We start from the raw sequence: 17,819 nt of genomic DNA, 5'->3' as shown, positions 1-17,819 counted from the left end.
TCCAAACAAACCGATTTCTTGCTACTGAAAACATACTTCATTCAAGAATAATCCCAAAATTGGTTCCTTTCTAATTCAAGGCCACTCAAGAAAACTTCTTCGTGGTAACCAGACTACCAACAATCAAGAAATTCAAGATGCTATGCAAGAGGCAGGCAGACACAGTCAAGACACTGAGGACAACCACCTCAAGACACTGAGGACAACCATCCATAGAACAGAGATTGCCTTGGAAAGGCAGAACCTTTTTTACAGCAGATTCGTTTGTTTTCGAGCTTTAGGAATGTAGGCACTAGGAAGTCTATTTGGAATCAGTTTTTCCCTTCATTTTTTCAAGTAGTTGAGGTTTAGCTTCTAAAAACACTCAATTAAGCTGCAAGGTTAAATGAGGAGGGAAAAGAAAAAAAAAAAAAAGACAGAAAGTAGAAAGGTATCTCTCAGATTTCCTGGGTAGCAGAAGCACTGCAAAGTAACAATTCTGCTCAATCTTGAAAGTTCAAATCATGTAATAAAAAGAAAGTGCATTTAAAAGTTTCTATCTGAAAACCCTGACCAAAAACTTCTTAGACAGACACATATAGGTCCAATAGCAGATTAGGAGACTCTTACAATCAGTGCTGGTTGGAACTGCCCATTGTGTTCTAAATCAGTTTGGAAATGTAACTTGCTAAGATACCACAGCATTTTCATTTTGAAATTGTTTAATTCCGACAGTAGCATTGAAAAAATTTGATAATTATATACCAGAAGCTGACAAGTACATAAAGTTTCAATTGATATAGAAAAAGGTACTTCATACAAGCTGATCTCTAGAATTTAGTTATTGGTAAATTTAGCAGGGTAGGAAAAGTGCTTAAATAACACTACATGGAAAATGCATCAATTAAACTGTATACCATTCTGCTACGCAGATAAAACACAAGAGAAAGTAACTTACTAGATGCATGCTTCTGGCTCCTATCCCTAGAGTAAATTCTGGAAGATGGCACATGAGAAGCTGAGTATGCTGTAAGAACCTCCTTCCGTTCAGAAAGCATGCTGCAGTCACTGCAAGTGTAGCCATTGATCATTGTGGTCTGCGTTTCTGCTGTTGTTATATCGCCATTTCCCTGCATCAGTGTAGTATCACTACCTAGCAAGCCAAGAGTAAAACATTCAGTGCATTGACATCAGTATTGCATCACTAGTTCCCACTAAATAGAATGCACATGGAAAGAAAAGGAAAGTTTAGTTACCTTTAGGGTCACCTTCATCATCAAGACCTTCAAAGGAAGAAAAAAAAAAAGAATTTGGTCCCACATACAAGGAAGTCCCGTAATCAACTACGACATCTGACATGAACTCAAATTAAAAGTCCCACTAATTTTAAGACTGCAAAGAATGATTCGTATTTAACATTTTGCAGTCCACACATATATTCACACATTAGCGTAGTAGGGTAACAGTTAGTGAAAAGCATTCTACTATGAAAGCGGCAGACAAAATAATATGAATGACAGCTACACCTTTTCTTCACTCCCATGTGACTTTAAAGCAGCTAATTACAAGCTTACACTGTTCTTGTTGCTTGGTAACTACTTTGGTACTACTGTATTTTAAGATACTGTCTTAAGAGCCAGGTAATCTAAAGTTTAGAATGTATTCTACTAAGATTGAAACAATTCTTTACATTAAGAATCTGGGAAGGTCACAAGCATACTGACTAAAAACAAATAGTCTGAATTGGGAGATATAATAAGTTGTTGATCTTCTCCTACACAACACTTTACGTAGACAATGCTTTATATAGACAACTCCCATATTTTCCTCTTCAGTGAAGAAGGTAGGTTCCAGAAAAGCATACTTGTATATACTGGAAAAACCAAACCTGCCAGCCACACACAAAAACCCTCTCAGGAAATCCTGAAGTGCCACTAATTTGAAACTTTCAGATTAAGGCATGTGAAGTTGAAACATACTTCTGCCTATAAACAAGAAAATGCTTTTCCTTTGGTTTTTCACAGACAAGTTACATGTTTACCATTCTTTAAATACAGCACTCTATGCACAAGAAAGTAATTATAAGAGATAATTACATCTATACAATCTATGATGTTGCATCACAAAATCGTGTATGTTTGCCTGGCATATTAACTTGACTGTGCAACATGTCCTGATGTTGACCATGCCAGTAAATCAAGTTCACACACTGGACTGTGAATTTCCAGCAAGCAAGACATCTACAGCAAAAGTGTAAGCACATGCATACGTCTGGGGGCAGAATGCAAAAATGGGTGGGGAAAAAGAGGGAAAATGTGAACATACGTTCATACACACCAAACCATAAGCGGTTTTCACAGACTGATACAAGCAATAGCAATCATTGCCTACCCCAGAAATGATCAACTTCTGTCTGCTCTCGAATCAAAGATTCATCCAATACGGTGGATACCATTGATGCATCACTGGCATGGCTATTGAAACTGCTTTGGCTAAAAATGGAAGAGCTGGATAGATTTTTCCTTGGCGTGTGTCTTACACTGCCAGATTGTTTATTCATACTTCTGCGTTGCTTTGCCATCCTAGGAAACAAAGCAAAGACAAATAAGACATAGCACTAAAGATGCAAATTTCTGTTAGTCTCTCATTTTATTAAATGAATAAAAGTCAAGATATTTCAACACTGATGTGACTACACAGATCAAATCAGATTTAAAAGAAAATCCTCACCTTTAAGCATCTATACTTTTTATAAAGACTTCACTGCAAACCACATACTGAACATAATTTTCAAAGTATGGCAGTAAACACTGAGAACAAAGAATAAAACAGTAGGTAACCTATATTTGGACTATTGTGTTCAAACAGGAAGTCTCAAGACTCCAACCAATAAATTAACTTGTGATGATAAAAAATGCTTACTTAGAAGACTGTTCTCTGAAGGACATGTTTCCGGCGTAAGAGCTGTCATGAAGGATATCATTTCGTGCATCATCTGATTTATTAAATCCTGCAGCAGCTAACCGTAAACTACGCCGTGACATTCTTGGTGAATCAAATACTGGATCTATTTTGTTTTCAGTCTCAAAATCCAGAGCAGATGAAGAATAACTTGAACTGCAGCGAAATAAAAACAGCAAAGTTACCAGGTTTAAGAGAAAATTCCCTTAGTAACACACATGCCCTTCAAGCTAGTCTAAGTTTCCAGTAAAAACAGTTTATTTGGAGTTATGGAGCAATTCCCACAAGATATGCCACATAACACAAATAATTTAGAAGTATGTAGATACTCAAGGTTCTCTTAAGCAATTCATATTACAAGTTTAACAACTGAGAGCAAACCACAGTTAGAAAGAAACAACCACCATGGAAACCACGTTTGAAGTTTAGCCAGAGCAAGCATTCGTTATACAGCCTAGTTCTTTTGGGACCAATTTGAGAGAGGAAGCCATTCATGACGCAATTTCTTCACCACGCCTCGCAGCACGATGCACTGTAAGTTGCAAGGTAAAGATTCATTTTTAGTCAAAGTTTATTTTTGTTTGTCAGTTCCTTGTTTTGATAACCGAAGATCCATATGCCACACAACTTTGAATTTCCGTCTCCCAACAAGTAGGAACTTCCCCCCTTTAAGACACTTAAAGACTTCCCTGCTTTAAATACGTTAGTTTAACTACCATTACTTTAAAAAGAGTGGTTTAAAAATATTTCTTAATTTAATGCAAATCATTAGAAATATTTAACGCTGAACAAATAAAAAAATGTTTATAGAGTCTTTCCTCCGTTTTTCTCTGTTTTATCCTACAGAGGCAAGTTTACATGTAGGCAAGCTTCACATCATTACCCCAGGAACACTACTCCACACTTTTACACTTGATTCTCTCAGAACCTCCATGAAAACTTACAATGATGACAGAGCAGCAACACAAGGCAAACACAAACAGATCAAACAGAGGAGTCAGTAAGAAATACATTTACTAAAACAGAACTTTAGCCTAAAGCAGAATACTCATACTCACAATCAAAGGAAACATTCAGTTAGGTAACTGAGCAGAGCTTGCTGTTACAGGGCATGGCGCAGCAGGAGCCAGGTCCTAGAACCACTCAGCACTGTGACGCTAAGTGCTCTAGGCCAGCTTTCCTGCAGTTTGGTTTCTCTTGGGCCACAGGGATATACAGAGCTATAACAGCAGTTACTTCAATATTCCTGAGGGTTTTGTTTGTTTTTTTAAAAGAGGAGCTGAGCAAGGTATTGTTAACTAAAGCAGCTCCTTCTCCCCAAAATCCCAAATACAAACAAGCAAGCAAATTAGATCTGAATGAGTAGATTCTACTGTGCAATCTGTATTTGAAATGGAAGCTTTCCCTTTAAAAAATACATATAAACAGCTACTACAAAATGTATTTGTGCAAAAACAATTTAATGGAAATAATTTTCTTACACAATCATTAAAGACCTCAGAACACTGCAAAGTAATAATATGATACATATTGTAGAATCATAGAATCGTTTACTTTAGAAAAGACCATTAAGATCATCAAGTCCAACCGTCAACTTAGCACTGCCAAATCCACCACTAAACCATGTCCCTAAGCACCACATCTGTGCGTCTTTTAAATACATCCAGAGATGATGACTCAACCACTTCCCTGGGCAGCTTGTTCCAACACTTGACAACCCTTTCGGTGAAGAAATTTTTCCTAATATCCAATCTAAACCTCCCCTGGCGCAACTTGAGGCCATTTCTTCATCCTATTGCTTGCTACTTGGGAGAAGAGACCAACACCCACCTCACTACAACCTCCTTTCAGGCAGCTGTAGAGAGTGATAAGGTCTCCCCTCAGCCTCCTTGTATTACTTTGGCATACAAGTAAGTTAACATCAGAAGGCCTAGTAGCTAAATCACTACTGTGAGTGATTAAATCACTTACAGTAGTGATTTAATCCTGACAAGGTGGGTGCTTTAGAATTGAGTTTCTTGATTGCTCCACAATGCAAATTTAAGGACATAAGATTGGACTGTGTCAGAGCATGTGAACTGCATTTCTTTCAGCTAAAAAAACCTAACCGAGACAATGCACTGCATCTAGCTGTTCCAGCAGCAAATGGGCAATCAGCCCACAGGACCAGACCAGAGCTTGTCCAAAGTAACTTCTTCAATCGCCCAGAAGTCCACAGATTTGATGGCAGGTCTTAGGCACCACCTGCTTGATCTTACTGGTCTGCCCTGCTAATGCTGCCACATGCAGTGCAACCCTGTGCAAGGCAGAAGTCTAAGCACAGCTTAAGACAAGCCCAGCATACATTATTATATATATTATGCTTATTAATCCTTGCTTGCATTTGGGTGGAAGGGGGAGAGGAAGTAAGACAGGAGCCTTCTCATGTGAAAACAGATTTAGTCTACATTTGCTTAGGTGCAAAAGCATGTAATTTTTACAGTTTTCAAAAATAATATTTTTTAGACAGCTTGCATTCTGACAGATATGAAGCAAGAATACAGGCTAAATAGGGCTCTTCCCGTTGTTCATTCTGAAAGGGTCAGAGCTGCAATAGTTTACTATCAAGTCGCTCCCTAAACAGTTGTTTCAGAACTCAGTTTTGCTATTTACACTTGCCACTATGCATTTGCTTTTCCTCGTCTTCACCCGATGTTTCTTACAGATACTCAATTCACAAGAACACAACGTACACAGGAGAAGCTGACAGCTGTGACCAGCCTCAATTTGTTTCTGTTTATGAACACTTGCTGTTATTAAGTATCTCAATGAGCATTTATATCAATTTGGGTTGAACACATAGCTTGGAATTGGGCTCTACTATCTTAAAAAAAAAAAATCATGGAATCTTTTCCTTTTTAAACAAAAAAAGAGATTCTCTCTTGCTTATGCAGGATAATAATTCTCTTCACATTAAAAGTGAAGAGAATTATCTGTCCTCTGTCGGCAGGACAGTATCTAGAAGTCTCCTAACTTGCCATCTCACTTTCCAACGCCTTAAAGCAGCCTTTTTTCTTCTACAGAAAAGACTGCAGTAAACAAAAAACCTCTGCCTTTTCTTTCACAGGACAGAAATGCATCTGTACATTGATGGTACTCCTATCCAATATGTATAGCTAGCAAAAAACATATTAAAGGTGTGATGCAATTAGCCTACGCTCCTAGATAACCCACACAAACAGCGCAGACTCTGGTTCCTTCCCGCAACAAACAGCTCCCACGGCTGCTGGCAGATCTGCAGACTATATCTAGTCTTACATTTCCAGTTTCTTAGCTATTAGCTTGATATCTCCTTCACATGAGCTTCTACAGAATAAGAATGTCCTAGACTTCAGTGGGTTAATTTTCAAGTTTATAAGTGGAATGAGAATGAGGTCTGCCAATTCTAGCACACCTATAGCTTTGTCTAGAGGACCTTAAGTGTCATTTATTTTATAAGTATTCCATGGAATGACACCGGCAGTAATGTTCTTCATTATTGAAGATAATAATAGATAAATGCAATACACCTAGAGAACTATAGCTAAACAGATGTCTTCTAACATGGATGTAAGCATATAATCAGTATACGAATGTTCATACGCCTTCTGACCAGGGCATTGCTTATATTAACTGGCCAAGGACACTACCTTGAGTTTAGCTATTGCTTCAATCAGTCCCAGAACGCACATAAAAAAAACACCAAAGGATTTTATTCAACTGTTTTGCAGAAAGTTACATCCTGATTTAATGTTCTGACACAGGAAAAAAACCAAACAACCAAATTCTTATCAATTTAATCCATATTTGTGAAGAAAAAGCAGTGTTAAAGGTACCCAAATTGACAAAAACAACACAACTCAGAAGATGGTGACTAAAGGAAAGGTCAGCTTGAAGAGGGGGGTGTAAATTACATCTTGACAAGTAGGTGAGATTCACTTGACTTGCATTTTGAGGAAGATAAAGGTTATTTAGCTGTATCAGTTTAATGCTTTTCTGGTTTGGGCTGGAGGAGTAAAAGCAACAAAGTAGAAGCACTACAAACAGTTACGAACACAGAGTAATCCCAGTGAGTATTAATATAAATTCTATTAGTATGCCATAACCAACTCTATTAATAGCTTTGTGGTATCTAATTTCACTGTACTTCTTTCTGCAGTGCTACATGCACAGGCCAATTTCTTCAACGAAACTCACAGACAGATTTCGTAAAGACTGAATTATCAAAGGCAGAACAAGCCAGATCAGAATATAAGCAAAACAAATGCAGATGGGGAGAAGAGGAGAAGGAATGAAAATATTTCTGACTAGGAACTCTGCCTAACTCACCCTTTCCTCAGATTCTTCAAATATTGCTTGACCCAAGGTAGGAAGAGCTACATCGATAATACATGGCATTCTGCACAGATTCAGCAAGCAGACACACAGTGAGAGTCTGCTCAAAAGACTGTAGTTCACTCTTGACACCCTGAAAACAGGCAGCGTACCAAGTAATTTCCCCCCAATTATTTTAATATTTGGGGCTTCACAGATTTTTTCCAAGAGGAAATTTTAAAGAAAGTGCTTGCTAATCCTTCCTTTCTACAGAAGGAAGAATCACAATGAATTAATTTGAACCTGGTTTCACTATACTTGCCTTCATTAAGTCAGTTATTAAACTTCAGCTCATCCAGCTCTATCCATTTCTGAACACCTACATCTAACATAGTTTTACATAGCAAAATGGGAGGCCAAAACTAGCAAACACACTACAGAGTTATTTTTAGAAAACGAAATTCATTTAAGAAAAACAGTCTAATAATGGTCAGTTTAATAAAAAGATACAAGAAAAAACAAGTTCATTAGAATACAGATTTTACATTCACACAACAAGCAGTTTTGCTAAAAAAAAAAAGAGTAATCAATATGCGACTTCCAGCAAAGTTCCACAGTAGCAGCAATGAGTGCATATCAATCAGTGTTTTAAAGTGAAAATGGTGCCAAGTTACAAAAGAAAACACATACAGAAATTACAAGACATACCAGAAAACATCTAAGAATTTTGATGACGTATTTATAGAAATAAAACAGCAATTGTAACTAGGCGGAGACTAGTTTATTCATAGCAACTAATAAACACTGAGTCATTATCTTAGTCATTGCCCTGTTAGTTCAACGTGTATTCTTTCCTCCATTTAGGACACAGCAGTTATGTTCAAAACAGACTAGATAAAGCATGCTTCTTCAAAGAAGTCAGCTACTTACCATGAAAGCTAAACTCTCCAGAATTAACAACATTCAGAGAACATATAGTTTCTCTACAAGAAGAAAAGAGTTCTCACCTGAGTGCGTATGTATAGCCAGTGTTCTCTGGCAGACATTGGGGAGGAGTGTACGTGTGTAGACGTGAAAAGTCCATGTTGACTGTTTCAAATCATACTGTAAAAGGTGAAAATAAAGTAATGCAATGACTTAAAATTACGCAAAGTCAATGTAAGAGCCCTTGCACTGTTCAGCCTGTGTTATGAAGTATTGAAATAAAAAAGCTACTGTTACCAGAAACATGGAGCTCTCAGTATTTCAGCAGTATTGCTGCTAGTGCTAGATATCCCTTATCGTTACTGCATGAAGCTCAGTGTATTTCTGACCGCAACTTTCTTTATGATATTCTATTTTCAGCAATTTCCGAGTTCTCTGGAACATTACTGTAATATGAGCCAAGCTCTTATCACAACTACACTACAACACTTCCACAGGAACTAAGTTATGCTAGCATCCCCAAACGCTAAGCATAAAGATTTAAAAAACTATGTAGCCATACTTTCAGAGATCTGGTCATAATGAGTTTTGCTTTGAAAGCCCATCGAGCAAAGTACAGGCTGTGCTGTGCACCAACAAAGCGTAACACAGATGAAACTTGAGAAAGTTTTTACATAGTCAAATCATTTTACTCTACAACCTTTGAACACCATCCACTAAGCAGTATTCATTTCACATCAAACTGTAGTATTTGGTATCGGTTAATTTAGTCTTGTCATAAAAACACTGCATACACACCCTAGCAGAAGAGCCAACTGCAAAATGACTCACATGGCTAGAACTAGGTACATTTTCCAGAGTGCCATCCACTTCCAAAAAAAAAAAAACAAAACCAAAAACCAAACCCAACCCACACTTGTAAAACTTTCCATGTGGTCTTTGAAAGGCATTATAGATTTAGGAAGAAAAAAACTGATGTTGTCATGTCAAGAAACTTGCAGAGCTGCACAGGTGACTACTTGTGGTATTATGTACGATTTGACTTTTAAATTCAAAATATTTGCAAAAAACCTTAAGCCCTTCTCAGTTTTATTAGCCACAAGAAAAGTTTCATTTTTCTAGAAAAGATTCTTTGATAGTAGGTTATTCGTGGTTACCAAATAGGGATTTGGCTATCCTAGATTTGCATGGTGAGCAGAGCAGAATCCTGGCTATTTTCAGATTATCTACAGCTCCTGTTTCAGCAGCAGTAAAAGATATTCCACAGAACTGTGTTGACATGCCTAAACTAAGGTAAAAATATCCCTAGCTACACTTTAATTCTTATAATCAAAACATCAACAAGTATCTCTTTCTGGAGATGCACTTTGCTATGCTGAAATAAGAGTTTTGTACAGCGACATATACGTAAGAAATAGACAAAAATGACAGAGTCACAGGTACAGGCAGTAGTTCAAAAAGAAATCTCTACACATAACACTAAAATGCTCTTAGTCAATCTACCTGTAGCCTCCAAATCCTGATGTCAATAAAGCAGGAGGATATTTATATTACTACTGAAGACAGAGTTTCCTTCCTGTTTTTAAAAATCAAAACTTACAGGCCTAAACATTGTAGCTTTCTGAAAGCAAGCACCTCCCACACATATATGGGGTTAATGAAAGCTTAGGTCTCTCACTTCTGCTATTTATAATATGATAAATATTAAAATATAAAAAAATATAATATTAAAACACTGATGTCTAGAGAAAGCATTTCCATTAAGTGATCTTTCTCTAAACTTACTTCACTTGTCCCAGAGCCATAACGCTTTCACTGGCTTGTATATAAAATTTGTTGTTTGTTTAGAGGAAGCTTAAATCAGTAGTGCAGAAGTATTAGCAAAGAAGTCTAATTCTCTTGCTAGAATAAGCAGCAAATACTGCCATACTTTAACAACAATTAAGAGCTCATTTTAGTACATAGAAAACAGGGACCAGAGAGTGATGATTCCTCAGTAATGAAAGTGGAAATACAGTGAATTTCAAGATGCAGGATGTTGATAACATCAGATAGCACTTGTTTTAAACAATAACAAAACAGATTTCTTAGACATATGACTATTGAAATTAAAAAACACGATTAAGGTTGATCTGTTTAAATTGGTCCATCCCAAGAGAAAGACTTTTGAAACCACAAGCCAGGGATACTTCTGTTTAGTTTCCACTGGAGCTGATCTTGACTACTTAGCACACATCATTTCATCAATAAACCTACTTTTTAACTGGCAACTCAATAGCTGATATAATGCTTTTGACACCCAGCAATATTTTCCCACATGGAAAGCTCAGCTATGTGAGTGAGCTTTCCGTAGCTACCCAACTCCTCCCTCTGTCTCTGCTACCCATACAGGCAGAGCAAAGGCAGACTTTGAAAAATAACATATTGGCTCAGCTTCTTTCCTCTTCTCTTCCCCTTTCCCTCCAGTTCTCTATTTATTTGATTTCTCAAGAAATAAAATGCTAGAATTTACATTATATTCCTTATTTGCTAAGGTTTGAAATATATCATTATGTTAGTATTAAATAAAATAGGTACTTGACAATGGCATTGCTAACTGAAAAGCCTTGCAGGTATTTATGCGTAGGTCTATTAATAGCTGGTTTTCATAGCCCCAAGATCTCGGGTAAAGGTAACAGGTTTGCCATTTAAACACCACATAGTTAGAAATCACTCTTAAAAGATTTAGGGGATTGGTTTCATTCACTGTTTGTCTGATGCTCTAAAATTAATTCAGACTCAACGGAAAAAATCTTTATTCAATTTTTCAAAGCAACAAAACAGCCTTAACTGACTTAAGCAGAACTTGAAAGTAATCTTCAGAGATAACCACCAAAATTTTCAAAAACAAGCATCTAAAATTTACTATCAAACTGGATTTTTTTAAAACCTGGCTACAAGTTCAATAGCTTAATTTTAGTTATCCATTTCTTCAAACTCCCCCCCCGCCCCCAAACCATCAACCCAATTTATTTAGAAATATTCTACATTCTTATTATGGCAGAACTTTAAACAGAACAGACCAGGGGTGGGTGGAGGACAATAACTCCCTCCAATTTGTTCACTCTTGTTTAACAATACTCCACCTTTCATATATTATTTCTTCTCATTTATGAAACTTTCATTTACAACTGGAACAGAAAAAGAGACATGCTAATAAAATATTTTGGAAATTTAAAACCACGAAGTTTGGCAGAGAACCTGAGAGGTAGACATAGTACTTAGTTCCAGTTTAAACACTTCTGGGTGCCCAGCAGATTTCCCATTTAGGTACCATAGATCTGTCTGGACTCACATTCGTGTAGGCTTTTGGTATCAGCTTTGCTGCAAGCATTACTGGGCCCAAACTTTAAGTAGCCCATTTTCCTTCCTCAGAAGCCCATAAACATCTATTTCTAAGTACTAAGGGATCTACAGTGAAAGAACTTAGCATGTAGTTAAAACCCAAGTAATGAGAGTACATTTATAAGACAACCTAGAGGCAATTAAAGAGAAGCACATGTTTCAGCTAGAATGCAAGCGGACACCAGAATGCGCCTCAACTTAGAAACCAACTTCCAGGTTCCTGCAGAGGAGACAGCTGGATTATTTGCTTCTTTGCGGAAGCAGACAACAACAATCATCTCAAGCATCATCTCTCCTTTGCAATTCAACTGAATCAGTATTACAATAAATCAGCAGAGTATAAGGGAAGGAGAATACACAGATTCCGACTTGGCCACAACACAAGGAAGCACAGGGACTCCTGTCATCAGTGCAGCAGAATTTACCTTCACACAAAGCCCTTTGGCTGTCTCCAGAGGATGTGGACTATGAAGCACCTGAGTGACATGAGGCCGCACCACTACCTCATGAGCCTGTTTATCTGAAAATCACTTTCAGAATCAGCCAGCCTCAACAAAACCCCTAGTACCACTGCAGCAAGCTTCCTGGCTTTCACAGGTGATAAGATGCTCTGAGAGTGGCCTTTAAGCACAGAAGCATCACAAGAGAGGAAGCAGCACCAAATACACATCGTATATACATTAGAGGCACATGGCAGGACAAGAACGAAGCCCCACTTACGTCTTTTTGGGTACATAAATAGACTTCCACCAACATACTACCTAGGCATTTCCTCACAACACCCTTTGTGACAAAGGAAGTGGTAAATTGCCATTTCACAAATGGGACCCCGGCAGAGTAGAAATATTCACCAGGAAGTCTGTTTCAGAATGAGAAAATTTGCAAGAAAGCGTGTCTTGTTTTTTACATTACAAGGGGTAAAAAAAATTATACATTTGAAGTCTTAAAGAGATGTTGATAGCACTACTTCAATTAGAACCTATTCTATCCTTACCTTTTAAAGCAAATGAACTCAGTTTAAGTCATTATGATTTAACATACTAATGCCACAAAAGCTAAACAGACTTTTGGGCAAATTATTAATAACAATAAAACTGGAGTATGCAACCCTATCAGGTCCTGAGAGCAAGTCATTTTTTACTCGTAATTTCAATTTTTATTTTCTACTATTATTCAGAATAACCAATAAAATTAATCTTTCTGAAAAAAAAAAAGGCAAATTCGTAAGTAAATATACTCCACAAAGAATGTTTCCACATACCCAATTAACTACGAGTTTAATCAGGCTGAAGAGCAAAGAGCTCCAAGCTAAATCACTTTATTAAAACACACATTCTTAAAACATTAGTATTCCTTCAAAACAAAAACACAAAAGCAAACAAACAAAAAAATCCCAAGTAATAAAATTCACATTTTAAACTAGAGGTTACCATTGAGTATTACAGCAAAGATCCCCAAACACAGGTGTCCAACTATAATGCTACTAACAAAAAAAAAGAGGCTCTTCCCAAAGCAGTAATATTGCATATTCACACTAAGTACCCCTTCAAACGGTTTTTAAAAGGAAGGTTGATAAAAACCAGCTATACATTCAGCTACGGTGAAACAATAAACACATCTGTTCGTTGTTTACACACACAGCACCTGAAACACTGCACGGCAACACACGGAGTCATTTTATAAGCTAGGAGCCTCCAGATCATCTCACAATTAAATACATACAAAGACTTCAGCGCACAAGCCTCACCAGGCCCCCGCGTTTAAAGCGATTCAGCGCTTTGCTCGAGGCCTCCCCCATCAGACTCTACAAGCTGCCACAGAGCCAGGGAGTTTCAAAGCGCTCCCGCAGCTTGCCCAGGTAAGCCTCCGGCCTGGCGGGGCCGCACGGGGAGGCTGGAAGGCGCGGCCGGTGCCCAGCGGGCTGCACCGGCTGGGGGGGGCAGAGGAGCCGCCGCGCCGCGCCCGCGATGGCGGCCCGGGCTCAGGGCGCGCTCCCCGGCGGAGAGGACATGCTGTTCCATGCCACACGGCAGGATCCCAAAATGGCTTCCCGGCCCAACAAAGCCCGCAGGATCCGACTGCTCGGACCCAGCCCCCCGCAGCTTCCCTGTCACTCAGGGGCAGAGTTTGAATTGACTGGCCGCGGCCGCCTCCGCCCGCCCACGGCGTGAACCCCCCGGCCCCGCTGGAGGGGCCGCGGCCGGGGGGCTGGCTCGGAAACCTGCGGGCACGTCACTCCGCCTTATTTTAACTATACGCTCACCGGCGGATAACAAACGGCATATTTTACTTAACGTCTCGCGTTCCTAAAACGCCTCCCTTGCCCAATAAAACCACCTCGATATTAATTGTCTAACAAAATAAAATCCAACCCAACATCTTGCTCTTCGTAACTAACTCCTACACCCGAATGCCTAAAATGTCCACAACTCTTATGATAACCAAGTCACAAGTCAGTCAAGTAGCATAGATTTAAGGATATATATATATATGCGCCACATTTACTAATATATCAATGTAAAAAGCCTACTAAGCTTGTCAGTAAAGCCCTTACAGATCACTTACAACGAAAAAGCCTGCAACTCACTCCCATAATATTAGGAAAATCAGCAAATAGCAATACACCCCCATAGGTGAGAGGGGGAATCAGACATTAAGATTAATTTGGAAATTCCACAGAAGCCTGTAGTAGTCAGTTGCAAAACACTAAGAAAATTTTTTAAAAACGAGCGAAGATTTCATTTCCTTTTTGTGTAATGTTAAACTGAAAACCAGATGGTGAGATAGGGGGATTGCAAGTACTGCAGAAACACGGAACCTGGAATTTGCTAGCCAAGATATTATAAACAATACCTTTTTTTTAATAAATAAAGGAACATAAAATAAGGCAAACCAAATACTTTTTTTTCCAGCAGACATAAAACTTCTTGAGACTGTCAGAAAACAGGCGCTGCCCCTGAACAGTTTCGTGTTTCAGGCACTTCTACCCCTGTGGTTACTGATGACCACCAAACGTGATCACCACATCAGGAACACAGCTCTATCAATTAAAAATGAGCACAATGCTGAAATATCGTATTTTGCAGTAAAACTACGAAACTACAAACTCTTTTACAGTAAACCCCTGCCTGTTTAACAATATTTTCCCCACAGAAGCAGTTCACTGATACCAGCTGCCCTGAGGTGACAACCGGGGGGACAGTGAATACAGGTTTGGCACTATGCAGCACCAGACCACAACATCGATTACAGTACGTTACCTTTGCACTAAAGTTCAGCAACTGCAGTAAGAGCAGGCACTACTGCACACTTATCAATTCTTTCTAAATCAGAGTGGAAAGCTGCAGGTTATAGTTACTTCTGACAAGGAAATGCTCCAAGTGCCAGGCCAAGAGGCACCCAAGCAGGCAGACAGCTACGGCAGAGATTTGTCTCTCTCTCCTTCCAGTTTAACAGCGCCGGTTCAAACACCTTCGGGCCCTAAAGAGAGGTCAGCATTTGACCCAGCTCCAGCCCGCTCTCCAACGCGATGTCCTCACGCCCTGCTGCCTACCTTAGGCTACTGTCCGAGCTGAGGAAGCAGCCGATCTCCCGCCCGCCCAGAGGAGGATGCAGACCGAGACACAACGCCCACGGGCTCCCACGCGGGCAGCTGCCTAACGCGGCCCTGGCCGCCGGAGCCCGCCTTGCCCGGGATGGGCCCTCACGGCGGGCGGGCCGAGGCGGGAGCGAGCGGCAGCTGCCGCCAGTCAGCGGGTGACGGGTAAACGGGGGCGGGGGGCCGGTTGGCAGCGCGGCAACGGCCGGAACAGGCTGGCGCCGAGCTGTTTGCCAGCCCCCCCCCGCTCTGAGGAAGGGCGGGGGAAACGCGGCCTGACGCCTGAGGGAAAGGGGAGACCCCCCACGCGCCCCAGCGCGGCCACGGGGAGGGAGAGGCTCCCCCTCACAGGGGACGGCGGAGGGGGGGGGGACCGCACGCACGCGAGGCCGGGGTCGCCGGTACCCGGGGTGGCGGTTACCTGGCGCCGGTGGAGCAAGGGAAAGGCAGAGCCGCCGGCGGCAGCAGCGGCTGAGATTGGCCTCGCCCCGCCCGCTTTGCCGAGGCCGCCGGGAGCCCCCGCCCCGCCCCGCCCCGCCCCGCCCCGCCCGCGCGCGCGTGCCGCCAGCGCGCCCCTCCGCGGCCCGCCCCGCCCACCGGCAACCGCCCCGCCCACCGGCAACCGCCCCTCACACCCCGTCCCTCACACCCCGCTCCTCACACACCGCCCCTCACACACAGCCCCTCACACACCGCCCCTCACACACAGCCTGCCACACACGGCCCCTCACACCCCGCTCCTCACACACAGCCCCTCACACACCGCCCCTCACACACAGCCTGCCACACACGGCCCCTCACACCCCGCTCCTCACACACAGCCCATCACACACCGCCCCTCACACACAGCCTGCCACACACGGCCCCTCACACCCCGCTCCTCACACACAGCCCATCACACGCCGCCCCTCACACACAGCCTGCCACACACGGCCCCTCACACACAGCCTGCCACACACGGCCCCTCACACCCCGCTCCTCACACACAGCCCATCACACACCGCCCGTCAGACACAGCCCCTCACACACAGCCCCTCACACACAGCCCCTCACACACGGCCCATCACACACCGCCCCTCACACACAGCCCCTCACACACAGCCCATCACACACAGCCCATCACACACCGCCCGTCAGACACAGCCCCTCACACACAGCGCCTCGCACGCAGCCCCTCGCACGCAGCCCCTCAGTCGCTCACACCCCGCTCCTCACACCCCGCTCCTCACACACCGCTCCTCACACACCACCCCTCACACACAGCCCCCTCGCACACCGCCCCTCACACGCAGCCCCTCACACAGTCGCTCACACCCCGCTCTTCACACACCACCCCCCACACACCGCCCCCCCCACAGCCCCTCACACAGCCCCTACGGCGGGGCGCATCCTGGGGCTTTCCTCGTCTCCAGCAGGGACCCCTCCGTGGCGGCACCGCCCCGGCTCCCCGCGGCTGCCCTTCCCTGCCTCGGGCTCTTCCCTCCGGCAGCACCGGCCTGCTGGCGGCCGTAGCCAAGCTGCCCCCTGCCTCGGCTTCCCCCTCCGCAAAATGGAGCCGTGGATGTCTTTGGAGTAAGAAACGCTAAAGAGATGGGGAGAATTACCTCTAATTTTCACTTCTGCCTCTGCTGCTTGGATCCTCATTGACTTTCTTCCCCAGTATTTCTGCGTCTCCCCTCGCTGTTTCCTTCCCACTCAGTCTTTTTTGGATTTTCCTTCCCTTTCGCTTGCTGTTCTCTAAGACTTCTGGCGCTTGCACAGCACACCCAGCCACTCCGCGGGATTTAAGCACTTTGGATCCCGCGCTAGGCTCAAGCAAGCTTCACTGGTGTCGACCCCAGGCCACAGCAACCGCTGGACAACCGCACGAAAAAGACATGTCACAGGCCTGCTTTCAGCAAAGAAATTGTGGCGTGAAACAAGCCCCGTTGTTCAAATATCTGGGGAACATATGCACATACATTCAATTTGAAATCTGGGTCTGAGTCATGTTTTTTTAAACCTTCAGTCTCCTCAAGCCTACGGTTTTCTGGTGGGCATCGCAGTGCTGCACGCTGCGGGCAAGGACGGTTCAAACGGCAGTAAACAAGAATAGGGAACGTGTCACTTGAGAGGGTAATCAGGACAAAAATTGTTATTTACTTGTGCGTGCAAGAGAAATGACTCAGCTTGCTGGGAAAGACTGGGTAATAAATATGTAATCAAATAAATAAATAGACTGTGTACTTGTTTGGATACAAAATGGGTAAAAGCAGCTAATGCTTAAGAAATAGAAAAGGATGCAAAATACATTCACTTAAGAGGTTAGCTGTTGTCGATGTAGCACTGGTTTTAGGCAATTACTGTTTATTTTAAAAGAGCTTTGCTCTAGTTATGTGAAAGTCCTAAGACGCTGCAGCCACAGCTGAGCTGATCCCAGTAACACTTGGAAGCCAGCACGTAATTTGGTCAGACGCGCAGCCCCTCACCAGTCGCCTCCTCCCGGCATACGGCTGAATACTTTGCAGAAATCACCTCGCTTTTCTGACCACCCCTTCTCTTTCTGTCCCTACTCCGCACCTGTTTTCTTGTCTTTAGAGCAGATAATGTTTAAGGGCTTAAGATAGTCACTTCTTAGTTTAAAGAAGTGGTGTACGGCCAG

General features: G+C 42.2%; 1 protein-coding gene across 14 annotated transcripts in view; it reads right to left on the bottom strand.

Moving 5' to 3' along the window:
- The window catches only part of SUN1 (Sad1 and UNC84 domain containing 1), a 36,692-nt gene that overhangs the window by 16,087 nt on the left and 2,786 nt on the right, over positions 1–17,819 (bottom strand). For 6 of the 14 annotated variants that reach the window (XM_075165241.1, XM_075165229.1, XM_075165236.1 and 3 more), the window contains exons 2-5: positions 2,902–3,096; positions 2,371–2,561; positions 1,236–1,262; positions 938–1,132 (exon numbers count right to left, since the gene is read on the bottom strand). In XM_075165241.1, the coding sequence (XP_075021342.1) occupies positions 938–1,132; positions 1,236–1,262; positions 2,371–2,561; positions 2,902–3,096 (608 nt within the window). Of the gene's footprint in view, positions 1–937; positions 1,133–1,235; positions 1,263–2,370; positions 2,562–2,901; positions 3,097–8,279; positions 8,377–15,133; positions 15,157–15,599; positions 15,693–16,782; positions 17,033–17,819 lie in introns of those variants that run through there. The other 8 variants (XM_075165231.1, XM_075165230.1, XM_075165242.1 and 5 more) reach the window with 5 other exon arrangements.

This window comes from Calonectris borealis, chromosome 16 (genome assembly GCF_964195595.1).
Source record: "Calonectris borealis chromosome 16, bCalBor7.hap1.2, whole genome shotgun sequence".
In the NCBI taxonomy this organism is placed as follows: Eukaryota; Metazoa; Chordata; class Aves; order Procellariiformes; family Procellariidae; genus Calonectris; species Calonectris borealis.
Note: the sequence above shows the minus strand (reverse complement) of the source record. Positions and strands in the feature narration are given on the sequence as shown.